The sequence below is a fragment of the Aspergillus pseudonomiae genome (assembly GCF_009193645.1).
Source record: "Aspergillus pseudonomiae strain CBS 119388 unplaced genomic scaffold BDV37scaffold_11, whole genome shotgun sequence".
Taxonomy (NCBI): domain Eukaryota; kingdom Fungi; phylum Ascomycota; class Eurotiomycetes; order Eurotiales; family Aspergillaceae; genus Aspergillus; species Aspergillus pseudonomiae.
In genome coordinates, this window is record NW_022476003.1 from 490951 (window position 1) to 516565 (window position 25615).

At 50.6% G+C, this 25615-nt stretch overlaps 9 protein-coding genes across 9 annotated transcripts; 2 read left to right on the forward strand and 7 right to left on the reverse strand.

Annotated features, from left to right (window-relative positions):
- Positions 1–286: 286 nt before the first annotated feature.
- On the reverse strand, positions 287–2039 carry BDV37DRAFT_19301 (MCT family MFS transporter). The gene is made up of 4 exons (XM_032079704.1): positions 1112–2039; positions 956–1061; positions 626–901; positions 287–572 (listed from the first exon to the last, which is right to left on the reverse strand). Exons 1-4 carry the CDS (start codon positions 1953–1955, stop codon positions 410–412), a joined length of 1389 nt encoding a protein of 462 aa, XP_031944836.1. The 5' UTR covers positions 1956–2039; the 3' UTR covers positions 287–409.
- A 93-nt stretch (positions 2040–2132) lies between these two features.
- On the reverse strand, positions 2133–2865 carry BDV37DRAFT_280050 (uncharacterized protein; the record flags this gene model as incomplete). Its single annotated transcript, XM_032086473.1, has 3 exons — positions 2133–2282; positions 2322–2486; positions 2548–2865. The coding sequence occupies 3 exons, from the start codon at positions 2863–2865 to the stop codon at positions 2133–2135; spliced, it is 633 nt and encodes a 210-aa protein (XP_031944837.1).
- Positions 2866–4660: 1795 nt separating this feature from the next.
- Positions 4661–6239, reverse strand: BDV37DRAFT_280051 (tetratricopeptide repeat protein; the record flags this gene model as incomplete). The annotated part of the gene is made up of 2 exons (XM_032086474.1): positions 4661–5322; positions 6131–6239. 2 exons carry the CDS (start codon positions 6237–6239, stop codon positions 4661–4663), a joined length of 771 nt encoding a protein of 256 aa, XP_031944838.1.
- Positions 6240–6434: 195 nt separating this feature from the next.
- BDV37DRAFT_241080 (B3/B4 domain-containing protein) lies at positions 6435–7545 on the forward strand. The gene has a single exon (XM_032081138.1). The coding sequence runs from the start codon at positions 6509–6511 to the stop codon at positions 7232–7234; it is 726 nt and encodes a 241-aa protein (XP_031944839.1). The 5' UTR covers positions 6435–6508; the 3' UTR covers positions 7235–7545.
- Positions 7546–8407: 862 nt separating this feature from the next.
- On the reverse strand, positions 8408–13126 carry BDV37DRAFT_19329 (ABC-2 type transporter-domain-containing protein). Its single transcript, XM_032079709.1, has 2 exons — positions 12873–13126; positions 8408–12808 (listed from the first exon to the last, which is right to left on the reverse strand). Exon 2 carries the CDS (start codon positions 12805–12807, stop codon positions 8461–8463), a length of 4347 nt encoding a protein of 1448 aa, XP_031944840.1. The 5' UTR covers position 12808; positions 12873–13126; the 3' UTR covers positions 8408–8460.
- Positions 13127–15265: 2139 nt separating this feature from the next.
- BDV37DRAFT_280054 (uncharacterized protein) lies at positions 15266–15772 on the reverse strand (the record flags this gene model as incomplete). Its single annotated transcript, XM_032086475.1, has 1 exon — positions 15266–15772. The coding sequence occupies one exon, from the start codon at positions 15770–15772 to the stop codon at positions 15266–15268; it is 507 nt and encodes a 168-aa protein (XP_031944841.1).
- A 1588-nt stretch (positions 15773–17360) lies between these two features.
- Positions 17361–18290, reverse strand: BDV37DRAFT_290791 (uncharacterized protein; the record flags this gene model as incomplete). Its single annotated transcript, XM_032088805.1, has 3 exons — positions 17361–17927; positions 17999–18087; positions 18260–18290. The coding sequence occupies 3 exons, from the start codon at positions 18288–18290 to the stop codon at positions 17361–17363; spliced, it is 687 nt and encodes a 228-aa protein (XP_031944842.1).
- Positions 18291–18708: 418 nt separating this feature from the next.
- Positions 18709–21962, reverse strand: BDV37DRAFT_290794 (uncharacterized protein). The gene is made up of 7 exons (XM_032088806.1): positions 21228–21962; positions 21043–21181; positions 20843–20989; positions 20463–20790; positions 19299–20002; positions 19027–19252; positions 18709–18974 (listed from the first exon to the last, which is right to left on the reverse strand). Exons 1-7 carry the CDS (start codon positions 21931–21933, stop codon positions 18774–18776), a joined length of 2451 nt encoding a protein of 816 aa, XP_031944843.1. The 5' UTR covers positions 21934–21962; the 3' UTR covers positions 18709–18773.
- A 242-nt stretch (positions 21963–22204) lies between these two features.
- On the forward strand, positions 22205–25331 carry BDV37DRAFT_269287 (FAD binding domain-containing protein; the record flags this gene model as incomplete). Its single annotated transcript, XM_032084343.1, has 9 exons — positions 22205–22253; positions 22287–22434; positions 22480–22840; positions 22998–23100; positions 23309–23396; positions 23445–23619; positions 23670–24036; positions 24080–24390; positions 24450–25331. 9 exons carry the CDS (start codon positions 22205–22207, stop codon positions 25329–25331), a joined length of 2484 nt encoding a protein of 827 aa, XP_031944844.1.
- Positions 25332–25615: the final 284 nt, after the last annotated feature.

Consider the following 25615-nt stretch of genomic DNA (forward strand, 5'->3'; position numbering starts at 1 on the left):
CCTCCCGTCCGATCTCTCTTGATATTTTCAGTCGCCTCGCGGGCAAGCTGCCGCAGAGCGATGCCCTGGTCCACCGGCTCCGGTGAGAAATCATGGATACTGGTAGCAAGGAGGGCCAGCGGTCCACAGGCTAACCAGGCCAGCACAGATATGTACACATGCATCTCCACTGTGACTGTTCTTCCGATTAATGAGGTGAAAGAATGTTGGAGGTGGGCTCGAAAGGATTTATCCCTTGTTTAGGAGGCTGGAGCAACCTTGCAGATGACAAATCAGCAGAGTGCCATTGTAGGATTCGGATCTGCATATCCAAATCGCCGCATTTAGCTTTTTCCCTGCAGCGATCCCCACAGGTGCCAGACTGATTGGTGACTTTGGGTGATATCTCCGGTCCATAATAGCCCAGGAGCTAGATGCGAATCCGCCAATGCCACTTGTAGTCGAGACACGCCCACCGCGCAGTCATAAATAGAAACATGGAGAACAAGAGCACGCATGCAAGCCAGATAACTACAATACGCGAGCCAACTTTCTCCAACATCTCGCCTCCGATCGGGATACAGATCAACGTCCTAGCGCTGTCAGTATAGTGTCGAGACACACTGGCAGCCGAGATGATACTCACGCGAAGCTCACCAGACAGTAGCATGTCCCAAATCTCATCCCGATCTCTTTGGCATTGGACACCTGCCGGATGCAGACAGGAGCGAGGCTGATGAACGACCCTGAACAGAGACCATATAGGGCGCTAAAGACATACAATGCTGACAGATGTCGGCTGAACGGGTACAGAATTGTAAACATCGTCAGAACAGCCGATAAAATCAAGATAATGAGGACGTTCAAGCGACCGTATCGATCGGCGACCCGGCCGGCGAGGAGTCGACCGATGCAGGAGCATCTATAGCTCTTGTGAGAACGGATGAGCCGATATCAACCCAACGGGAAAACATACACATTGAGCACCACCAAGGTATACACACTCGCACTGGTATTGAAGCCCTGTTTGATGACGTACGTGGGAAAGAGCCCGATGAGGGCAAACATTTCCAATTCGAGCGCTACTGCTGTTAGCGATATAATAACATCGCACGGATCGCAAAGAACCTACCGAAAATCCCACAGCTCAGCAGTGTGAAGCGAGAGTCCTTGAAGCACCGAATATCGATCGCCGCCTTCAGCTGTCCCTTAGGAAGGCGGGATTTGACGAGGAATGAGGCCAGTCCGCACAGCACCAGGATGACCAAGGCGACGATGCGCATTCCCCACTGGAAGCCCAGATTGGCAAAGGCACCCTTTAAGATAAAAGGGAAGACCACGCCGCCTAGACCTGCGCCCGCCATGGCCGTTCCGATCGCCATGCCGGCGCGCGCCTGGAACCAGTGTGGGACACAGGACATCCCAATGGTGCTCGTGAACGCACCCCCGATGCCTGCCATGATGCCGAAGCAGATGATGAAATGCCAATACTCGGTGCATTCCGCGGTCAGGAAGAGACTCAGCACATAAAAGGCCGACCCGGCGGAGACCAGTTCTCTCGGTCCGTAGGTGTCGAACAAGGGGCCCACGAAGACACCCAGGCCCAGCGAAACAAAGACAAAGAGCCCTGAGATCCAACCGACATTCTGGCTCGAGTAGTTCGCTAGTTGGTGAGATTCCAGATAGGATTGTAACACCCCGACCGAGTTCATCAGCCCGTAGGACGACATCAGCAGCAAAAACGAGCCCAGAACCACGAGCCAGGAGCGATAACCGCCATCTGGGAACGCGTCTGCATCGGTAGTTGTCTCCTGCAGGACCGTACGATCGTCCTCCACTTGGAAGCCATCCCCCGGTCGGCGAGACTCACTGGCACCGACTGCTGGATGGTTGATTTCCACTCCGGAAGAGACAAAACCCTTTCCACGATCTGATGCAGCCATGGTAGGGAGGACGTATGAAGTGTGCGAGGTCATCCTGAACTGACCTGGGAATTTATGAGGGTATAGGACGCTGCGGGGCTTGAGCAACAGTCATCAAGATGAGTTGGCCCGGGAAATTGCTTCCCAAATCGTCGACTCGGGGTGCGATTCCGGGACTCATCGGATGGCTGATCCGCTTGTCCTTATGAGTCAAACGAACGATCTAGGCCTCTACAGATCCTCGTATATCTCGGGGCCAAACTGGAATTGCAGCTGGCGTACATCTCCCATCAATCCCTGATAACCATGCCATCCCTGCCAGTCCAATCGTGCAGCCAAAGTGTGGTCCTCCCGGGAATCGGGGGCTCGCAGCCATGACTGCTATCGGAGGAGATCAGGATATCGACATCGACTACAAACTCCCCAGAGCTCTCGAGATGTCTCCCGATTGACCGGTCCGACGTATCCCACCCCCACCAGGTAATCCTTGGCACTTTCCATAAGCCCAAGCCGAGTTTGTGGGGCAAAGAGGATATGCTCGAACAGCGTTTCCATGCGTAGACCGTCTCGCGTTTTGCGAGATTTCTAAGATATGCTCTAATTAGCCTCGCCACGAGTGCCTGATATTAACTACGTATTCCCTCACGCACCGGAACCTCGTAATAGAGATAGACGCCAAACGCGCCCCAGAACGAATGCCACCGCGCCAGCTCAAAGACTGCACTTTGCGACCGTGGGAATCCCCATCAAGAGAGCTCTCTGCAATCCCGGTGCCTCCTGTATTAGATTTTGCCATACCTGACAGGTTCTTTGGGCGGACGTCAGGAGTGTACGAAGGTCCAGATGCAACAGAATTGACTCTAGCAACTCTGGGGTGGACAGATTCTGGTGCATCGCCGGTCGACCCGTGGACATTTATGCTCGATGAGTGTTGTGACAGTAGCATTATGGATCCCCAGGGCATCACTGAATGCTGTTTCACATCTTCCACCTAATTCCCCTGGTCTAAGTGCGAGAATACGCTGCCTCTGTGAAACACAAATGCAATCAGATCAACAGATAAAACATGGGACGCCGAGGTTTCAGCACAAATTGACGGGTCTCTCCGGTCAAGTGAATGAGTTATGGTGGGCAGTTATTCGTCTATAAGAACAAGAGCCTTTCACCCTTGAAGTAGATTCTAAAAGTTCCCATCTCTGCGAGCCATAGTGAGGTCCACGTACATTTATCTCATAGTAGATCCTCTTACGATAGAGTGAAAGGACTCGGAATTCAAGAGTTGACATCCGAATGTGTTGTAGACGATATCTCAGATATATTTTTACAGGTCCTGTAGCCTCTCAGGCATGTACATATTCTTATCACTCCACCGATTAAAGACACTCCTTCTTGTTATCCGGCACTTCTGTTACACGTCAGGGTGGAAAGCTTATCATACCATTGTTCAACAATTTCTAGAAAATTTTGAAGGTACGATGTAAGTTAGAAGAGAGTCTCAGAATGATGTTGATCGCAAGGGTTGAATCCTGTGTATTACCGATACTTACGAATCAGCTCGTTCAAGGCAAAATAGAGACTAACTTTAATCGGCAGGTGACTACACCATTCTAGGAGACTTGGCGCCAAGCGGTGGTCAGTTCCGTAACTTTCAGACGCCTCTGACACGCCTCTGCTGTAATTTATTGTTCAGGTACTCGTACATACATGGGATGGTCGGCTCGTCTTGAGCTGCGGTAATCTCCCTTGGGTCACTGGCCATCATAATAACCCATTACTACTACTACTATCATCAATACACGTTCTATTTCATTACTATCCATGGCGTGTTTCATCAACACAACGCCCATGTCATGGGAACTGGGGACAGCTGTAGGGAAAGCAAACCATGAGGCATTTCATTCCTATCCTACCCAAGATTCGCCCTAAAAATAATCCTATCATGTCGATTATTGACCCCGATGTTCTGGAGATTTGGCGAAGGAATTTTATCTGCAAACCGGACGACGACATTCGCGTTGACCTTCTCGGGAGATTTGACTCTTCTGTGAAACGAAATCGCGTCGGTCATTAGAATGGCGAAGGCGAGCTTTGTCTCTGGAATCAAGCTCCGTCTAGGGTCCTAGTATTATACGTGCAAACAAGTTCTATGTGGCCGGCTTGTGTGCGATTGGCTTTTATGCGACCAGCCCTTATGCTGTCTCAGCCACCTAATATACAGCCGAGTATTTACCCAGAGCCTTCTGAAATACCCATATCCCAATATCCGCAGCCGCTTGTTGTTCCTGGTACGAACAATACCTTTATGGTCTCCGTCTGCCACCAGCTTCACTGCCTCAAGTTTATACACCTAGCTCTTCTTCCTGTTATCATGCGTCGGGAGAGACCTAGACAGGGCACACCGGATGATCATGGCTTCGAGCATAAACATCTTAAGCATTGTCTGGATTATCAGACAGTCGGTGATGTGCTCGGGGCGTGACTTTGGAGCCGCCCGATGAGAAGCCAGAGAAGGGCAAGAGTTCGTTGCAAGGGTGGGGCGTGGTGTATACTTGTCGTAGCTGGGAGCACATCGAAGCATGGAGGGGAGTGTTGGGGGTTATTTAGACAGGGCTCTTGTTTTAGGATCTATAGAAGAGAGGTAGTATAGATAATGTTCACTCATGCCATGATCCTGTTTTCTTTTCATGTGAAACTGCTATCATCACGAAGTCCATAAGGTCAATCGAGTGCAAGTCGACACAATATCAACAAACGATCGTTTACTTCTTCAAGTCAGCGACAACTGTCTCTAGTGCTTCCCTCTCTTCTTGCTGGAAATCTGAGAACTGCCCTTCTGCCAATCTGTCAACACTACCGCACGCCTCTTGTATCACCTGTTTCGCCTCCTCGACCTTCCCCTGCTTCCAAAGAGCTTTGATCAAGACACGCAGTGACCCAAGAGACTGGGGACTATCCAGTCCCAGAGCTCTATGTTCTTGAAGCAATGGCAAAGTCTCCTTCGCGAGCCTCTCTGCCTGATCGTGCTCCCCCGTTTCCTCGTATAACGCAGCTAGGTTCTGCAACGCTACTACATCGTCTCCGCCCGGACCAGCGTTGCCCACTAGCTTGAGTAGGATGTCTTTCTGTTTATCAGCATCGCCAGTACCGCGGATGACGTGGAAAAGAGCGGAGTGAAGGCGTTGCCAAGTGGGGTAATCTGTGTCGTAGAGAGAGGATGGTTTAGCACACTCCTCAAGAGAGAGAAGCTTTCCCTCCAGGATTGTGAAGACATCATGAGTAGGGGTCAAATGTCGTGGAAGTGATGTTGATTTAGCGAGGAAGAGTTGAGGTGAAGGTCGGCGGATGTCTATATAACGCACCGTCCTTGGACTAGGCAACCGCCAGGTACGTCTGAAATAGTGCAGCTTCAGCCCAGTGTTACCTGCGTGTCAGAGTTGGCAAGCCAATCCGTAGGCGATCCGATTAGAATACCCTAGGAGCATGAATCTGGTTCCACAAACCTGATTGCGGGTCAATCAACCCTCGTGTGTGAACGTAGCACTGATGACAATGTGTGGGAATCCCCGCGCCTTCGCTGCAGGGTGTCCAATGAGGTATGGACGTAGACGTGCATACCTGACACATGCTTGCTGGTACCCTAAAGGAACAAATGGATAATTAATTGTACAGTACGCGTTTGGTATGGGACGTTACTTCATCTCTAGGCCCATCATCGTAATGAGCCACAGCATCCAATCGACCTCCCACCACTTTTGCATTTACCCAAGAGAGCCCGGCGTGCAGAGTATCATGTGGGTGAGATAGAGGATGAACAAGCCTCACTGGAAGGGGTTAGACACCTGCAGATTCCCAAATCGCTGTCTTGCGATGCTCTTGGCTCTGTCCTCTAACCTCAAACCAGTGTAAGCTGCAGCCATCACACTATGAGCACAATCTCCCTCTAGTACTTCGTTGGCATGATTTGCATAGCCAGTTCAATATTGCCCACACTATCCAGTCGGACAGGTATATCAAGTCCACATTGCATACATATGCCGTCCGGTCTGTGAGGGTCACATCAGCCAGCATGAAATGACACAATGAACGGCTTACACCATTTGCAATCCTTCTAACAGCTCTGGGCTTGGTTGTTATGAACTCAGCTGAATTGGTTCAGATGAGCACCATCTGCTTTATGGCAAGGGGGGAGCCATGACATTTCTGTCCTCAGTACCACTTTATCGACGAACTGACACGACTGCTCTGAAGGTAATGCGTAGGCGCTCCAGCCAAGTGAAGTGTCTCCGGCGAGTCGGCAGGGGTGACAATACATTTGCCACGAACGGAAAATCTTTGCATGACCTGATTGCACATATACACCACTTAAAGAGGATGTGAAATCTTGAAGTCTTTCCGTTGCCTTACTTGTTTAGGAAGTTGACGGGAGTGGGTCTTGACCCACTCCTTCGAAAGCCCTATATAAATACTATACCATGTCAAGCAAATGTCCAGCGCATCTTTCTCTTGCTTTCTTAAACTTATTTCTCACTGATTCTGTCCACCCGGACCCCTGTCTCTCATACGGGCCACTGGCGAATTCTTCCTTCAGCACTCTGACTCCACTAGCCATGGGCAGCACACAAATCGCACAGCAATTGCTGCAGTCGGCGCGTGTCGCCCCGGAAATCTTCCAGCTGCGTCCGGATTACCGCGCCCTCTTGATGGTGGTAGAGGGTATTCCTCCAGGGCCTAGCGATGAGTCTAGCGAGGCCTTTCTGCAGGAAGCAGAAACGACAGTCCAAGAATTGCTGTCAAAATCACCCGTGACGGAACTTCCACATATCGCGGCGTGGCGGGAGGCGTATAAGGCTTTTGGGGCCAAGCCCCAGAAAACACGCAACAGTTTAGAGGCCTTGACACGGCGTGCAGCGACTGGCTTACCACGGGTCAACCGGTTAACCGACATATACAACGCAATTTCGGTCAAGCATCAAATCCCCTTCGGCGGCGAAGACCTTGACAAGTACGACGGAGCGCCATTCCTGGTGCGCGCCACCGGTCAGGAGCCGTTCCAGACTTTCTCTGGGGGTGAGCCCCAGACTGAGTTGGCCGCACCCGGAGAGCCGATTTGGTGTGATAATGCTGGCATTACGTGCCGCCGCTGGAATTGGCGACAGGGCCCACGCACGGCGCTGACGGACGACACCACGCGTGTACTATTCATTCTGGATGCCTTGCAGCCGCTTTCAGACGATGCTCTCCTACAAGCTGCGGACGAACTGGCCTCGGCCTTGAAAAGTCTATCTCCAGAAGTACAGACATCGCAACGTGTTATTGATGCTTCTTCAGCCTGAACTTGCCCCGAGCAACTATGATAGTCATTGGAATGCATGCGGATGATACTGTTTATAATGACGTTAGAGTATAGTGTCGGCTATAGACAACATGCTCAGTTTCTCGGGGGAACATGGGCTGTAGTCGCGCCAAGGATGTGTCGAAGATGGCAAGAGTCATACCAGCTTGCGGCGTTACGTGGGTTCGAGAAAACTGCAGTGGGGGGGACGGGCTGGTTATACAGGCCTCTGGCCCTAAGCACCTCTGTCGTCACACTGGCAGATTGTGTTTATGACATGCTTTTATATATGGGTTTCTGCGCGCAACAAAGGTTTCAAATTTCGCAGATAGATTACCACTGAAGATCATCGATATGGGTTTTAGCTTTCTACTTAAAAAGTATACGTTGCCAACTCCTTTACCGGGCTTGGAGGGTGCACTGGCGTGCTTAATTATGTAAATGCTGACCATTCCCTGTGCTCCCCAAAACAGCTATCAGCTATTGCGAGAACGGCTTTTTCTCCATCAATCATTCATGATAAACATTCGATGAACTATTCTTGAGTGAAATAAGAGACTTTTGAACCACCGCGAGACCAGTGATTTGAAAATTCATATGTATATGGTCTTGTGAGATCACAATATATTTATGCTTAACCGTATCATTGCAGCTTAGGCGTTCTGGTTGATACCTATAGCGTTTGAATTAACGATAGCCGTGAGATCTTGGTAGCTCCTCTAGTCGTCTCCTACGAAGGCCGCTCGGCTGGTGTCCCAGCGGTCAGAAGAATACCCGTCTTTGTTAGACGCATGAGATAACATGGAAGAAGCAGAAGGGAAAAACTCCGGCGTCGGGTTCCATTTCGAGCTTTGTTCGCGCCTGCGCGACAAGCGTTGGATCTGTCATGTCGTCACCCAGGTCGAATAGATCGCCTTGACTATAGTCCCAATGTAAGGAAAAGGTGGAGCCTGGGCCAAGAAAATCTGAACGGACTTAGAATGTATGATATTGCTAGGTAGGTGGGTTGTGATTCATTTTGGAGAGTATTTACAGCACAATAACAAACTAATCCTGACTTTTTGACTTCTATTGATGATTATTTATTACAGAGCATAAGAAATGCTAAGCTCGACCTGGCCTGAACAATAACTCACAGACCGCGGCTTGAGGGAACACTACATAGTGTATATTGGCGCCTGAAATGCACAGTGATAAGGGAAAAGAGTAAGGGGTATGGTGGCGGCCTCAAGATTTCTTCAGGCTAATCTTCCGTACCCTAAAGAGATAGTAGAGCGTGATCGCCCCAATGATGTTAAACACAAAGTACGCCCAGAAAATGCCGTAGTTTCTCCAGCGATCCTCCCAGTAGATCCACCGCTGGGCCAGGTACTGGTCCGCAGAATCCATGGCACAGTACTCGCAGCCGGACGTTGCGTTCTTGTTATACAACTGGCCGCCCGCTAAATCGAGATATTTGCTCATATAGTCACCACAGGTTTGGCCGTCAGGGGGATCAAAAACACCGAGTTCTGTCGAGCTGCAATGCACAGGACGGTCATGCAGAGCCGTGCTTCCAATGCCTCCAATGTAGTACGTAAATGGGGACACGCGGTACATGAAGATCCAGAATCCCGGGAGGGCAGGGGGTGGCTGCATAACACCACTGAACACGAACGACAGACCAAACATCAGTGTAGCAATCATGGAGGCCAATGCGGGTTCTCCGACCGCGCATACAACGAATTGGGCCATGCTCGCACTATAGATGAAGAACTGCACAATAAACAGCATGATCAGAGCACGGCGCTCGGAGTCTTGGTCCGCACCAAAAACAGCCCAGTAGAATGAGGCCCAGGAGCAAACGCCGAGTCCAAACTGGAAGGGCACTTCGACAATCATTTGAGAAAGAATGAAGACCTTCCAGGAGTACACTCGGGACGGCCGCTCACGCACTTCATAGAGGGCACGCTGGGCAACGAACTTCGGCATGATCTGGTTGACCAATGTGTTGAAGATCGTACATAACAGGAAAATACTGAAAAGGGAATTCTGGAAGCCCTGCTGTGTACTGTCAGTTTTCCAGAAGGAAAATCCGATGAAAAGACCAGAGACAATGCCCAAAATGAACTTGGAGAAAATATACTCCGGTTGCCTGAAATATTGCTGAAACACACGGCGAAGAACATGATAGAGCTGACTGCTTAATGGCATAGCGAATTCCTCGTCGCTTCCTGCATCATCGGCAGAAGGTGCCGAATCGCTTTCTCTGGTGGCATGCAATCGATCGAGCTCCGCGAGTACGTCTTGATGCTCGGGGCTCTCGTTCCACACTTTGACCCAATCTGGTGCGTTGTTGTCCACATCACCGGAAACCGTTTCAAGGATGTACTCTGCCGGGTTTTCATCTTCCTTGCAGAGTCGACCGCCGTTTCGCTCGAAGTAGTTCAATAGGATGCGGGAGTTCTTGCCAATCTCACCGAAGTAAACTGTCCTTCCCCCCTTCGCTAAGAACAGTAAGCGGTCAAAGGTTTGGAACAACATTGCACTGGGCTGGTGGATCGTTGCCAACACTGCCTGGCCTTGACTGGTCAGTTTCTTCAGAAACGCGCAGATGGTCCATGAGCTCTGAGAGTCTAAACCACTGGTGGGCTCGTCGAGGAAGACTAAAAGGGTCGGCTTGGCAGCGAGCTCAACGCCGATACTTAACAGCTTTCGCTGCTCTACATTCAACCCTTCACCCAGTCTACCGACCACTGCCTCAGCATAATCCTCCATTCCCAAGACTTGAAGCACCTGCTCGACATAGTCATACTTTTCCTGTTGAGAGACTGATCGAGGTTGGCGAAGCACAGCACTGAAGCGGAGAGCCTCCCGTACCGTAGTGGTCTCCAGATGGAGATCCTGCTGCTGAACATAGCCAGTTCGACGGGGGAAGTTCGCGGCTAACCCCTTTCCATTCACGAAGATATCTCCCGTCACAACGCCAATCGACACTCGCTGGGCGAGAACATCGAGCAGAGTGGTCTTTCCAGCACCAGAAACGCCCATCAAAGCTGTCAGCGTCCCCGGCTTGACCCATCCATTCACATCATCTAGCAGACGCCGGGTGCCGTCCTTGACGGGAATGTCATAGCAAACTGATTTCCAAGACAGGATATCCTTCTGCTCCGGGAGGCGGATAGAATCTGCGTCCGCCCTGACCTCCGCCGTAGGGCTTGTCTTCTCCGCCTCAATACCGTCACCGTCTTGCAGGTAGCTGGGAGCATGGCCCGGCCGAAACACTAATGCTTCCGCTGTGGACTTATCTGCCGAGATGAACTCTGTTGCAGTGAGGTAAAGTACGTGGAAGAAGATCAGGAACGCGATCAGGATGCCGAAGTTTCGCCACAGGTGTGAATAGGAATATTGGTAGTTCTGCTCAATGAACGCGTCGCCTGAAACAAACCGTTCACCGGCAACTGCACCGACGACCGAGCAAATAAAGGATGTCCCTGTACCATAAGAAGGAATGTAAGAAGCGCATTCGAAATTCCGGCCATGGAATTCATTGGAAACAAGGCCTTCAAATGCATAGAAAACAGGGTTGATCCAGCGTATCCAGGAGAACCACGGATGCATATCAGGTTGTGGCAGCGTGAATCCGGTGTAGACGACAATACATAGAACTAGGATACCGGCAAGCGCCATGGCCTGTCCCACGGTCTGCGTCAAAGACGCCAGACTGCGGAACATTCCCGACATGGTGAGAATGGTGCATATCAGAAGTAGGTAAAAGATGAAGAACTGAGATGGTTCCCTGCGGAGGTTGGCTAAGAAGTAGAGGATAATACTGAACATCGAACAGCGAATAACTTTGATTGGCAGATCTACCAGGGCACTCGCTAAGGCTTCAGTGAATGGATGCACAAACGCATAGGCCGCCTGTTTTTCCACGATGGGGCGCTGGGCATAGAGTTGCATAATCTCTCCAATGGTGATCAACGCATTCATAAGCACCGAGAAATAGAGGACAGCACCTTTCTGAAAGAATCCATTGCTAGAATCAGGGGAATTGTAGAAGACGGAGCCAATAATCAGGGCTAGGATGGTCTGGACAATAACTGTCGACATCGCAGTTGGCAGATCATTGCGTAGACGCTGATAGGCCCGCCGAATACAGAGGCGGATTTGCATCGGAATCGACAGGAGGTATGGGCTGTTCGTTCGCGTATGGCGGGCTTGCTTTTCTTCGTGGACCTGCCGCAGGACTTGGGCGCCTTCACCATTTGGGCCGTGTTCTTGCACATATTGGGCAATTTCCGTGCGAAGCTTCTGATATTCTGGGCTGCGCTTCCAATAGTCCGAGAATTCCTTCGCACTTCGCGGCACTTTGGCCTCCATGCCCGGCCGGGCCCTTCGTTCCACGGGGTTGGTGATGGCGGTCAAGAAGTCCGGGCTCACCTGCTTCTCCGGTCGTTCCCAGCCCATCCGCTGGAAATATTCCACCGCCGCGTCACACGGCCCAAAGTAGATCTCATACCCCTCGTACAGGACCACGACCTTTTCAAAGAGGTCGTACATTGACTGGGAAGACTGGTAGGCGGCCACAGCATGGCAGGAGTTACTCATGTCAGCGGACAGGCGCAACGCTCTCACAAATTTGAGGGCGGATGCGGCATCAAGGCCTCTGGTACTGTTGTCCCAAGCACCTATCCGACAGTTCGATAGAAACATCTCGGCTATACTGACCCGTTTGCGTTCACCCCCACTGACTCCCCGGACGAAGTTATCTCCCACCTTGGTGTGGACCGTGTGCGAGAGGCCGTACACCGACATCACCACCTTGGTCATGGTATCCGCGAACTGCATGCGAGTCACACCTTCGATCCGTCGTCGAGGCGCACGGGCATGTGCCGCAAAGGAGAGGGTCTGGCCCACGGTGAGGTGTGGGAAATGCTCGTCAACCTCCTTGTTGTAGGCAATATCTCCCCGATGGTGTTTAATCATATCCTCATAGCCCACCCCGTTGTAGTGGATTGTGCTTTCCGGCTCTAGGGTCAGTCCGCCCATGCGACCACAAATCGTCTTCAGGAGAGTCGAACATCCACTGCCTGGTCGACCCAACACGAGTAAGAGTTCGCCACCCTCGAGGAGACCATCAAAGCCACGCAAGATCTGACGGCGAGGGATCCGTTTTTGTCCTGCAAGCGCTCTAGAGGCCGTGCGGAAGGGGATGCCGAAGGTGGAGAGAACCGTCTCCTGGTACTGGAGCGCCGATCCAGACCCCGAGACTTGAAGGTCCTTGAAGACGACGCCTTGCTGTGGTGGCTCAATGCCGCACTGGTGCATTCGCCTCAGAACGTACTGGGCCCAACGACGGTGATCGAATGAAGGGCTGTTGGGATCGAGCTGGGGGTCCTGTTTCGCATCCGTGGCCGAGAGCACTTGACCTAGTCGGCTGGACGCTATGCGAGACAGTGACTGTCGCTCCTGATCCTCATCCGAGGACAACGATGAGGATGTGTCGGAAAAGCTATCATCCTCGTGAACGCGATGGGTGTCGATCTGCGTCACCGGGTCGACATCCGGAGCCACCTCGGGCTTGGACGACATCCTAGACCACTAGTCAGTCAGGTAACTTCATATGGGAGGTGTAAATGGTGGAGTTGAGCACCCACTTTGGACGCAGAATAGGAGACGACGCCTCGACCAGCGGTTGTTGATGATTTCTATCCGCCTACGATACAATGAAGTATGAGTACGCAAAGGTGAGACCGTGAGAGGCGTACTTCAGGGGGGTATTCGTGGTCGTAGGCCATCGAGCGCGAGAAAGACTCGACCTGTTCGAATGAGAAACCGGGAAGAGTTCATTATGAGTACCAAAATCCGAGCTTTCTGTTGTGTCCTTTCCCACCTTGGAACCTGATACTGGTTATGCTTTGAATCCCGGGTTGAGACGTTCCGGCCCACACGTGGACCGCACACAAAGAAAAACGTCGGCGAAACGGCGTTCCGTAGGCGCCGACATTGCGTCTCATTGGTGGACTTCATCGCAAGCCCGCCGCCCAGGCCGCCATTGTCGGTGCCTGAGGCGTGTCGGGGCGGAGATGACGACCTTAAAGCCGACGGTCACGGAACGGGCTTCGTCCGCGATGGCTCTATGCACATACACAATCTCTGATCTCGCAACATGCCGCTATGGGCCAGGGGCAGAGAGTACTGATCTGAGCGCTGATCGAAAGAACTGCGACAATGAGGCTTCGGTGAGAATGCCCTTCTTGACCATACCCGGGCCGATGTGCTCAGGGCGCAAACTGTCTTCCGGGATGGAATAAGTTCGATCAGGTGGGATCGAGCAGCTAAGAAGAGACGTTTCTCCTTCTTTATGAAGGTCTGCCAGGCTAACCCAGGAGAGCCTGGTGATGTTGTCGCTCTGTTTTGGAACGATCTCCACTTGTCTGGTCGCGAATGTTCTCGTATCCCGGAGTCGACGAAGAGCAATGAACTACAAATTCGGTTGGCATGAGCGCAAGGAAGGTTCCCGTCACCAAGTACAGGAGATACGGCTGGGGAGCTGTTTTGCAGGTATCTTGGATAGCGAGACCCAAGGCAATGTTAGTGGCGTTGCCCATTTTCTTTGGATTTTGTCGTGGTTGGAGATCCAATCTCTTCCACATACTCACTCAGCCACTGTGCAGGCGAAGGGAAGGGTTGCGCCGGGCGAGGTTGTGGCCATTGTAGCGAAACAGCTCGGGTTTTCTTTCACGATACATGGTTGATAGACTGCGAAGGCTGTCTGGACATGGCTCGATATGTTGATTTGTAGGTTGTGGATTAGATCTATATCTACATACCCAATTTCTTCTGATAGAGGTCAGTTCATTCAATCGAAGGGAGGGGTCCAGGATATAGGATTAAATTTAACTTGGAAAAGTACGGTGGAACCTGCACAAGAATTCACTTCATATCCAGAATATGAGTATCTCACTGGATCCAAAGGGAACCACCTAATGAAACTGGCTGACTTTCTCGGCCTTGACGTGCGAACGCCCAATTTGTAGGAGTACGGCCACCGAAATCCGGGCACCGCACACCGATGCCTGCATGTGTATCGGGCCACAAGCACGGTGAATGAATCCCCAGCGTAAATAGCACATTGTATATGCATTTTGTTTGTATATAATCTAGAAAACTTCAATTTTAACAGCCTCCTCGCAGGTTGAATCGGTTTCAGATCGGGCGAATGGGCTCGCTAATCCCAGCACATGAATACCATGCCTTTCCATACATTCCACGCGCGGTGGGTGGACGCGTGTTGCCCTGCTGGAATATATTTCCTGGCCTATGGATTCATAGTCGACCGCTTTCAAGTGCCTCGATATAGAATGCCGAAACAGGATAACCAACTCTACTAGTCTTTCAGATCCTATAGACACACCAAAACATATCATGAGACCAACCTGCCTATGGAGCATATAACTCCATCGTCTACGCCAGTCCTACGAAATCGACTTTAATTGTGTGTAGTTGCCTCTCCAATGTCACCAGTGCCAGCAGCACCTGTATCATATCAGGTACCATCGGTGCAGTCTCCGAGGTCAGTGGCATCGTAGCAGTTCTCATACCGAAGGTCGGTGTCTTCGCAATCTGTGCTCGTGGGGTATGGCAGCGAGCGATATGAGAAGGTCCTTTTACCGCTCGATCCAGTGATCCGTCTAGGCGGCAAATTAAAAATGACTGGTGACGATTTAGGGAGAATATTCGAGCTGCTTGGTGGGCTATACCGCAGGAGGTTATACATCGGCTTATTTGCTCTATGCCACGCAGACTTCGGGCTGTACATATGGCACGTGGTTGGTATACAAAGTATTAATATGGGGAGCCCATAGAATTAATTTATAGATCGATATTATTTGAAATGGTTAAGAGAATCGAGCTTTGGAGAGTTGAACTTTTCACCGAAGTAGCCAGTGTTGTCATACTTTTGCCCCTAAGTTGATTATAGCTTAACCAGGGTAAAATTCAGAGGTTTCAACATTGCTGTTCCTCTAGATACATGCACATACCCTCATCAAGTATTCAAACCATCCTCTAAGACATTCGGATCAAACGTGATAGTTTGGTAGATGCGACCCAGAGAATTGATGGGGCAATACCGAACGCCACGACATGGCCTGTCGCTGAATTGAGGTCGCCGCCACATGCCATCTATTAATCGAAGGTTTTTTCCCCCAAATACCCCAAAGTCCTGTTTTGCATCCTCTGAGAACTTGAGTTCAGCCAACATAGAAATATCATCCTCGTCTAGAATAAAACAAGCAAGATTGCGGGCAGGTGGCACCATAAAATCACTCTCACTACGGTCTGCAAGACCAAGGGGCTCCTCTTGTGGATCGTAGAGATCCAGACCTCGGATAAGTGAGTGGAATTCCTCTCTTGCCCAATCTTCAGATGCATCGGCGACAATCGATTCATCCAGAATCACATCAAGTTTGAATCTCTTTAAGGCCTCGTCAGCATACACTACACGACACGCATATTTAAGAGTGCCCTCCACAGCGCGGATCCAGTTCTCCATTGCTTTCGGAATTTTGGCAAGACATGTCTCGGAATATGAAGTAATAAAGACATAGAATCCCCAAGTTGGATTATAATTGGTTTTCTCATCGCTGTTGTTTTGCTAGCTAATTGCCTCCCATCTCTGTACTTCCTCAAGAAGCTGCCGGGTTGGTTGAAGTGAAAGGCTGAGACTCGCAGATACATCAGGATAGACTATCTCTATACCATAATAGGCTATCGGATTTCCTTTTGCCTTCTCGTCTATCTCTTGTATCGGTTGTGGTTGGAAATCGGTTGCTGCCCCTGGACCAAAAGACTGCAGAGGAAAAGACCGTACGGGGGGTACCGGATTAGAGATAAGAATAGGATCAGGAGGAGAAACCGGGCGTTTACCAGCTGCTCCACGGACGCTCATCGTGGTAAATGAAGTCCAAGGCTAGGCTTCTTATTCACTGCTAGTGAGTATTTCATCTGGCAAGAAGTTTGAATGATAAGAGGAAAAACACGCCGGCTGGTCAAACCGAGGCGGGGCTATTTAGGGTGAACGTGGTCAGTGACCCACCCAGCTACTAATCCCCTAGAGAATGGCCCTAATACCCAAGAGGTGTGGAGAATTCACAGCATTCTATCTCCCAATAGGGCTACAAGACTACATCAAGATATTCATCTTTACGGTGAAGCTCATCAATACTAGTATGTGCAATTCATCGTCATCCCTGGGTAGTTCCTTCACCGACTATACCGTTGTTATTTATTCCCTCTGCCTATCCTTGTAAACTCCCTACCCCCTCTCTCTTTCATCCTCTTTTCTTCTCCTCAGTGAACCCAAGAAATACTCTTCGAGACATCTCTTTTCTCACTTTTCTCTCACTTGAATAGCTCGGGCTATGGATGCAGTCCGGGAAGATGAACCTCTCCGCTTCCTCGATGCAGCTGTCAAGAAAACAACAGTCTCTATCACTCGCGCCAACATTCACCATGGGTTCGTAGGCGGATATGCGACGTCTCTTATTAGAGGATAGAGAATAGCTGAGGTCTATATTCCCTGTATCGGATTAACATAATCTATGAAGCTAATCTGACTCAGGACCTTGATATCAGCGTGGCTTCGGACCCAAGCGAGGCCTGCAGCATACTTCTCCAGGCCAACGCCCGCTTCACGATGATCCCCAGCAGCAAACTTATGTTTACGGGAGTGTATGATAAGCTCATCCTAGTTAAGCTTCTTCATGCAGGAGAAGGCAGACAGTTGAAGTTGCCTGACGCAAAATACGGGTTTCTCTTCGCCACATCACTGCGAATGACCTGCCGAGAGGTGTCGAGGAGGGAGGTAACGGGTAGCAGAGAGGAGAGCAGAGGTGATAATAGAGTGGAATTACAATATGCTTCAGGGAATCGTCGGAGGTTTCTCTTTGATGGAAATATAATGTAACAGAACTTCGCTCTAGCCACGACGGATTCAATACCCGGTCAATAGCAATACGAAGATTCCATCAACATATTATGTTTCTTGATATTCTTTTAGTGCGTACCTGGGTCCTCTCAGCCAATAAATAGATCGATGGTTTCGGAGAACTGATGCAGACATCTGGAGATATTCTTTCTCATCAGCAACGAGTTAACTGGTCAACCGATCGACAGTCTCGGAGAACAGTTTCAGAAGTGCTCAAATAGTCCATTCCACAAGGGCCCCAATCCCTAGTTTTTGTTTCCTTCAATGCTTCTCCGACTCGGTTTTGGTAATCTTCTTCGCTCTCATCGTCCTCGCATCCCCCATGCTTCGTATCCAGCGGCTTTTGACGCAAAATGTAAAAGCATATAAAAGACATTAGATCATCGGTTACTCGATATCTAAAACTATCGCCAAGCGGGTGGTTGAGAAGATGACAAAGCAACGACACCATATATCTATTGGGTTTGGGCGTCAAGATCTCGAGCGTGCGGTTAAAGGTGGATGTGACTTTGGAAGTGTCCTGAAGCTCAAGGCCGACAAATGGCAGCGCATAGAGATATACTGGACACTCCCCTCCCAGATCATGGATAATGCAAGCTCGATCCCATGCGCCGTACCAAGCAGTGGCTCCTGTGGACACGGGCACACAAGGGAAGCCCGGGTTTGATAAGATTTCTGATGCAAGCGAGAGCAGTTCATCGGGAACTGCCCACTCCACACGCTGGAATTTAAGACGTTAAGAATACTCAACGGGCCGACTAGTCAATGCCACAAAAGCTCTTTGAAGCTTACCAGAAGGACCACAGGGTCTCCGTAGCGCCACTGTATCTGCTCCCCATACTCCACGACGGGAATATTTCTCTCGACCAGACCTTTTGCAGCTACACTCACAATGGTCACATATTACTGTGTGGATAATGTCTCTTCTTTGCGTAGTGATGTTTCTTCCCGTAGCAGTGGTGATGTCTCATCCTGCGACACTGAGACCAGTTCCTGTAGTGGTAGCGCCATCCTTCAACCATCAAAAATCAATAAACTCGAAATGAGAAGAACCTTGGGAATTTGAGTATTCCTTTGAACTCATGGGTAAGATGAGGTAAGGAAATTAGAAGAGTATACTTAGGACTAGTCGGTTTCCCAGATCATGTATCATAAAATGGGTTGTCAGACTGGAAGTATTTAGTTTTGCGGTCATCCCCAAGACAATCTACTGAGCTCTTATGGCACATAGTAGAATCAGTGGTTCTGTATGATATTGCTCGATGTCGTAGTGTGGTTGAATTGACAAAGTTGTGAAAGTTGTATGTAAATATATTCACTGGCTCACATTCACAATCGCTGGTCAGAGAATGCTGATCATGTTTCTGGCTCGCAACTTGCCCATCGCAAGACCTTCACTTTGAAAGCTGGTTCCACCGCAGGTAAAGAAGAAGAAGGACAAAAAAAAAAAAAAAAAGGAAACAAAGGGGGAAAAAGTCCGAGTTGCATGGAAAGAAAGTTGGGCACGCTACAGAAACGCATGATGGGCACCGCCTAACATACCGCCCAGTCGTCCAAGTCCCTCGAATCACCATGTCAGCTCCGCTTGGTTCGTGCAGGCGGCGGCCTCTAATTGTGAACAGAATCGCTCTTCATCAGCCTGCTTCTCGGTCCAGCTTTCAGGTTGTTTCGGAAGGGCAGGCCATATTTCGTGTCCGCCTTGTTGGTCTTCCTTCTTTCGGTGCTCCTTGAGCATCTCCCTCACCCTCTTCTGGAAAAAGATCGGTCCCTGGCCTCGCCCGTCAGAGAAGAATTGCCTGGTATAATACTGGATGGCGTACCTGTTCCTTGTCCGGGTGAAGCTCGCCGTTGACAAAGACTCCACCACCCAGATTGTGCTGTGCGCCGACACACAACTCCTTATCCTCGTCCAGCACCTGTCGATAAAAGGCGTTGATGTCATCGAATTCCTTGTCCGTCGCGTCTTGATGACGATATACTTCGTTCTCAATCTTGCTCTTGGTTGCAGAAATCGGGATCATACGTTGGATATAGAAGAATTTTTCACTTCTTGGTCAGCGATGTATGGCCAAGGCCGATAGGCGTTACTTACGTGACGGTGACCGAGGTGGTTGGGAAGAAATAAGTAATGGCCCGTTTAAACTGGGCGTCGATCTGTTCCTTGTTGAAGATGTGATGCTCCATGTATCCCGCCGTGGGCTCCACGCGATATCGAGGCAGATCCGACACCCCACTGATGAGCGGATGAGAAGTGGCACAATGATAACACTCGTTGTAATTCTCAATCACTCCCTTCCAGTTGGCGTCCAAATCCATTTCCCACTCGTGATCGAATGTGTATTCCCCGGCAAAATTGAAATCTTGCATCCGTGGTTGCTCGTCGATGTTCCGGAAGTCGTCCTCCCATCTGACATCCGGCGAGCCCGCTTGCAGATTCACCCAAACGAAGCCGGCCTTGTCGATGTGAACATGGACGGGAAGCAACCCATGCTGGCTTTTGTCGAATTCTGGAACCGTTTCGAAGCGCGGTGCCTTGGCTAGATTTCCCTTGAGTCCGTAGGACCACCCGTGGTACTTGCAGCTCAGAATGGAGGTCGATCCTGAACGGCTTTGAACGACCGGGAATGCGCGGTGCCGGCAGATGTTGTGGAAACCATTGATATGGCCGTCGCGATCTCGGACCAGAAAGAATGAGAAGTTTGCAACGGTGAAGGAGAGGAAGTCGCCTTGTTGGCTGAATCGGCTTGAATGAGTGAGGAGAATCCAGCGCTTGGAGAAGATAGCTCGGCGTTCCAGCTGGTACATCGCCTCAGAGCGATACCATGATGCTGGAAGCCCTCGTGGAGGGTCATTCGCAGGTTTCTTGGATGAAAAGCCCAAGAATTGCCACATCTTTCGGAGAGACTTGCGTATTATCGTGGTCTAGAGGAAAGTATATTCACAGATTGTCATCGTCGCGAAGTTCCTTGGGACACCTATATACGGCATGGACCGAGCGGGGATTTACTTGAATTACTGGAATGGAGAGGGTCTCAAGAATGGGGAGACTGATAAACTATCCTATATCAAAGATGGGGGCAGTGGGGGTCCGTTCTACACACATTGACTGTTTAACCACAGTTTGACCTCCAAATCCACGGTACACCTTGTAGCTATAGTCGAGACTCCACCTTGTCACTCTCTTGTCGAACACCCCAATGGCGATCCACCTGATCACTGTTAGCTGTGCTCAGAGACCACCACGCGAGTAACTCACATCCGCAATATGATCATATCCCAATAGTTTTGGAGCCAACCCGGGATCTCTCCAAGCCAAAGCCTCGCCTTCAGGCGTGGGTGTCATCTGCATCTTGCGATCCCGTTCCTGCTGTTCAGGGCCATCGTGCAGGTGGTATAAATATTGCTGAATGTTTCCTCGATCCACTACCATCGCCGTACGTTCCTTGCGACACTGTTGGAACACGGACAGGGCGTGCCTTTTGGCATCCAGGAACTCGTGCGACGTCTTCGCGATATCGGTACAGTCGGGGAGACGAGATAAGCATTCACCGAGAACGGCACCGTCTTCAAAGGCCATACCAGCCCTAAGAGATTCTAGTTAACTCCACAGTAGAGACAGTAACCGTCGGATCATACCCTGAAGCTAGATACGGCAAGGTCGCATGCACAGCATCGCCCAACACAATCCATGAACCAGATGGATGAGACCAATCGAATTCGCCAAAGCGAATGCACAGCCTCCATTTCTGCACCGACTGGCAGAGCTTAAGTAGCTTTTGGATACTACTCTTATTAGTTGCGTGATGAACCGTACAGAACCTGTCGCAGTTACCTACCGGGGATCCCAACCTTCAAACAAGGCGCACATCTCCTCCACATTGCCTTCGATCGTGGATGCGAGGGAATCCTCCGGGATATCGTCTGGGACAAGCAAGACCATGTTGAATAGATCGCCGCCGCGAAGCACGTAATTCACTGCTATAGTTAGCTGGATCAAACAGAACTATCGAAGGTGACAAACCAGCATGAGCATCTGGACCCAGCCAATAATTGACCTGTGGATTGTTCACAAAAGGTGCCAGTTCCGGGTCTTTTCGCATCTCTTCCGTGGATAATAATAGACGATATGCGAGATCCCCCGTTTTGACCGGTGGATCGCTGCGCCCAAGCAGCTCCTCCGTCAGCTTTCCAAACACGCCGTCGGCCCCGATCACTAGATCTCCTTTCCAGTGCCTACCATCCGCTGCGATGGCGGTTGCTGTGACCCCATCGTCGCTTACATGGACGGTTCTGATGCGTGCATTGCAGGTCATTTGCACCCCAAGCTCGAGAGCTCTGTCAACCAGACACCGCTGGAGATCAGCACGGTGAAAGTCCCGATACCATGTCCCAGGGTAATTGCTTTCAGATTCATGAAAGTCCAAGTAGGAGATCTTGTTACCCTTCCACCCAAGAAAATTACAGACACTTGGAACCGTCATATGCGGGGCCAACGCCTTCTCCAGGCCCCAATGCTGGAGAACGCGCGAGCTATTCGGAAGAACCTGAATACCAGCGCCGACTTCTTTAAGTTCATGGGCGGCTTCCAGAATATGAACGGAGTGTCCGGCGAGGGCACAACTGATGGCGGAGCCAAGTCCTGCCAGGCCAGCCCCGACAATCAGAATGTCAAGTCGGCATGATTGCGAACGGGTTTGCTGTTGCTTAATGTGAACGCGAGGAGCCATGGTGAACGAAAGTGGACCAGGTGACAGACGTGTGGGGTATGTTTTGGATCCTATCCAGAGACACGCTTGTGCATTGGGGGTATTTATGATAGCCTGTCTGCGCTTGAGTGTTCATGGATCAAAGATGGGGGTTATCGCCGGCCACCCAACTGCCGACATCCGACACTGCAAGGGGTGCAGCTATATCTGAGGGGCTAAAAGCCATGAACTCGTGCAATACGGGATGTGGAAGAGCATTAACGCTTCTGTTCAGGTTTCGAAATCTACCATGATGTCAAAAGTAGGTGTTTCCTCTGGGCTACCCATGCTTAAGCTGACCGGTCAGTTTTCGCTCCAGGGTCGAACCGCGCTAGTGACGGGGGGCGCTCGAGGCTGTGGACTCGCTTTTGCGCGTGGACTGGCCGAAGCCGGGGCGAATATAGCCATCTTCGATGTGGTCGATCCGGACGCTGCATTCTATACGATTGAGAAGGAATATTCTGTTCGCACAGCGTATTACAGGTTTGCGACCGCCCATATCATACATGCTAAGGCTGACTCAAATAGAGTCGATGTTGCGTCGCAGGAGTCGCTTGAAGGTGGATTCATGCAGTTTCAGAAGGACTTCGACAATGCTCTCGATATTTGTGTCCCATGCGCTGGGATCAACCGCCATCTCCCTTTTCTGGAGTTTACCTACAAAGACCACCATGATCTCGTCTCGATTAATGTGCTTGGACTATACTTTACTGCTCAGCTGGCAGCAAAACAAATGATCGCGAACGGAACAAAGCATGGGAGCATCATTCTTGTGGCTAGCATGGCCAGCCACATTGCTGTGCGAAGCCAGCTATGCAGCGCATACTGCGGAACCAAAGGAGCTGTTCGATCTATGTGCCCTGCCATCGCAAAGGAGCTGGCAGAATACGTGAGTATTGGACCGTGCCTCTCGAACTCCAACTGACCATGACAGGCCATCCGAGTGAACTCGATTTCTCCTGGGTATGTGCGAACGGAGATGACAGCGGCTGTAGGTTTCCCACAATCTCAACTGCGGTGCTGTCCCACACTGACTTCATTGACAGTTCCCCCATCTTGCGCAAAGTTGGGAGTCAGAAGCCATGAATGGCCGGATCGCTGAGCCTGAGGATATCATGGGGGCGTGTACATTCTTAGCTAGCGATGCCAGTGCGTACATGACGGGGCAGGATATCATCGTGGATGGGGGAGTCACTCGATGGTAGTAGCGGAGATAGGGCAAGAGTGGGGGTCGGCTCTTACTCCGCATTCAATCTCCAATCTTCTATAATATATGAGGTCCATCTTGAGGCGCACTTGTTGAGTCGGCTGTAGTTCCCTGAAAACAAAAGATTCACAAACATGGCACCGAGCATAGACAACGAAGGATATAGTTGCAGGGGCCCTGTTGATACTTCAGCCACGGTCGTGGTGGTCGGTGCGGGACCGTCCGGGTTGATGCTCGCGTAGGTCTGCTCCAAACAACCATGCTATGGCAACTCACAGTTTCGCAGATGCAATCTCGTTCGATTCGGCATTAATGTGAAAATCTTGGATGATCGTCCGGACAAGACGTCCACCGGTAAGGCGGATGGCATGCAGCCCAAGACTATCGAGACATTCAAGCAGATGCGACTCGCCGACCCCTTGTTGAGAAATGGAGCCCGTGTTTATGATATTTCCTTCTGGGTATGCCAGTATCGTGTCAATGCCCTTCGACTGTGGCTGATACATCCCAGCAATCCACAACAGATGAACCGCTCCACCGGACAGGACGTCAAACCCATTACCCCGAGAATCTCGTCGGCGCATCCGATCCCTATATCCTTCTTGCACACCAGGGCATGGTTGAGGAGGTCTTGATCGATGATATGGAGGCGCGAGGTGTCTTTATCATGAGAAATAGCCGGTTTGCCTCCTGCTCACAAGTGGCAGGCACAGGGCAGCTGGATGTCGCATATGAGGACTTGGCGAGCAAGACGGTCAAGACAATCCGCGCCGACTACGTAGTAGGCTGTGACGGTGCTCGATCAAAAGTTCGAGAGTGTATCCCAGCTGCGCAATTGGAGGGGGAGGTGACCAACGCCTCGTGGGGTGTGCTGGATGGTGAGTTCACCTGGATTTTATGCGGTATAAAGCTAAGGAGTAGGTGTCATCGATACCGACTTTCCCGACCTGTGGAGCAAGGTTGCGGTGCGTTCCGACCTGGCCGGGTCTATTCTTTGGATCCCTCGCGAACGCAACATGACTCGATTATACGTGCAGCTAAGCGAGACCGACGGCGAACGGGTCGATAGATCCAAGGCTACACCCGAGTATGTCATGCAACGAGCCAGAGATGCGATGCATCCCTTCCGTCTTGAGTGGAAGACAGTGGAATGGTTCGGCAATTACGTTGTGGGCCAACGCGTCGCGAAGCGTTTTATGGACTCCGAGGCGCGGATATTCATTGCCGGTGATGTATGACACTGATCTCACCCTGGATCCCGCATGTTTCCCTTCCCGTTAATACACAACAGGCTGGACACTGCCACTCGGCTCTGGCAGCACAAGGAGCGAATACAAGCATGCATGACAGTTTCAATCTCGCATGGAAGCTGAATCTTGTTATCCGTGGTTTGGCCCAACCATCACTTCTAGCCACTTACGAAGAGGAACGACAGAAGATTGCGTACGATCTTATAAACTTCGATGCAGAGCATTGCAAAGCGTTCTCACAAGGGGAGGCCGCCCTTGCCAAGAACTTCGACGAGAATATTCGCTTTATCTCTGGCGTGGGTGCGGAATATGCGCAGGGCCTACTGAGCCGGGGCAGGACTGCCAGATCAACCCCCATGAGACCCGGCACTCTCCAGCTTCCCGCAAAGGTGACTCGGTACATTGACGCCAATCCGGTTGATATCCAGCTTGATATTCCGCTGTTGAGCCAGTTCCGAATATACTTCTTTATCCCAGATGTTCGCAAGGCACTGGAGTGGCTGAGGATCGTGTGTGCGGGACTTGACAATGCGACTACGATGGGAAAGATATCCTCACGAGCAGATCAGTCATATGCAGTTCAACCCCAACGAGCAGCCCCGTTCGAAACTTTCATGCAGCTACAACGATATATCTCCGTGTCCAGTGCCTTCACATATGCGATGGTGACTCAGTCGTCCAAGTCCGAGTTCGAAATTGCAGACTTGCCTAAGGTACTGCATGATACTCGCTGGACCTTATATCTAGACGATGTCGACACACCTAGCTGCACAGAGAAATGGTGTGGGCCATTGCAGGGAGAGCAGGTAGGTATAGTGATTGTGCGGCCAGATGGATACATTGGAGATATGGATACATGGGAACTGGCGGCGGGTATCGAGGCCGTGATGTGGATCGAGAGCTATTTCGCATTCATGATGTAAAGCAGACTCGTTTGTTAAAATTGATTATAGTTTAGAAATTTGAGTCGACCTTTATGTGCCATTCCCCTGCTACTCAATGAGGTAAATTCATTATATGTTCAAGGGAGTCTCACGCTCAAACTCGACGGTTATGATCGCGTCTAGGAACGTATACAGTGAAAGCTTTTGTGCTTAGCTGAACGATGGTTATGACTTTGATCTCGTTTATCGTTACAGCTACGGGTAGTTGTATCTCATGATTGGAGAAGGAATATATTTTGGAGGCTATGGATGATGAGTGTAGA

Excerpts from the sequence above, each read along its gene's own strand:
- BDV37DRAFT_19301 (XM_032079704.1), bottom strand. The coding sequence starts at position 1,955 with ATGACCTCGCACACTTCATACGTCCTCCCTACCATGGCTGCATCAGAT. Across the intron at positions 1,062-1,111 it reads GCTGAGCTGTGGGATTTTCG|CGCTCGAATTGGAAATGTTT; the intron begins GTAGGTTCTTTG and ends TAACAGCAGTAG. Across the intron at positions 573-625 it reads TACTGTCTGGTGAGCTTCGC|GACGTTGATCTGTATCCCGA; the intron begins GTGAGTATCATC and ends TGACAGCGCTAG.
- BDV37DRAFT_290794 (XM_032088806.1), bottom strand. The coding sequence starts at position 21,933 with ATGGCTCCTCGCGTTCACATTAAGCAACAGCAAACCCGTTCGCAATCA. Across the intron at positions 21,182-21,227 it reads GGGTCCAGATGCTCATGCTG|TGAATTACGTGCTTCGCGGC; the intron begins GTTTGTCACCTT and ends TAACTATAGCAG. Across the intron at positions 20,003-20,462 it reads GATATGATCATATTGCGGAT|CTGGAACGCCGAGCTATCTT; the intron begins GTGAGTTACTCG and ends GCGATGTACCAG.
- BDV37DRAFT_241080 (XM_032081138.1), top strand. The coding sequence starts at position 6,509 with ATGGGCAGCACACAAATCGCACAGCAATTGCTGCAGTCGGCGCGTGTC.
- BDV37DRAFT_19329 (XM_032079709.1), bottom strand. The coding sequence starts at position 12,807 with ATGTCGTCCAAGCCCGAGGTGGCTCCGGATGTCGACCCGGTGACGCAG.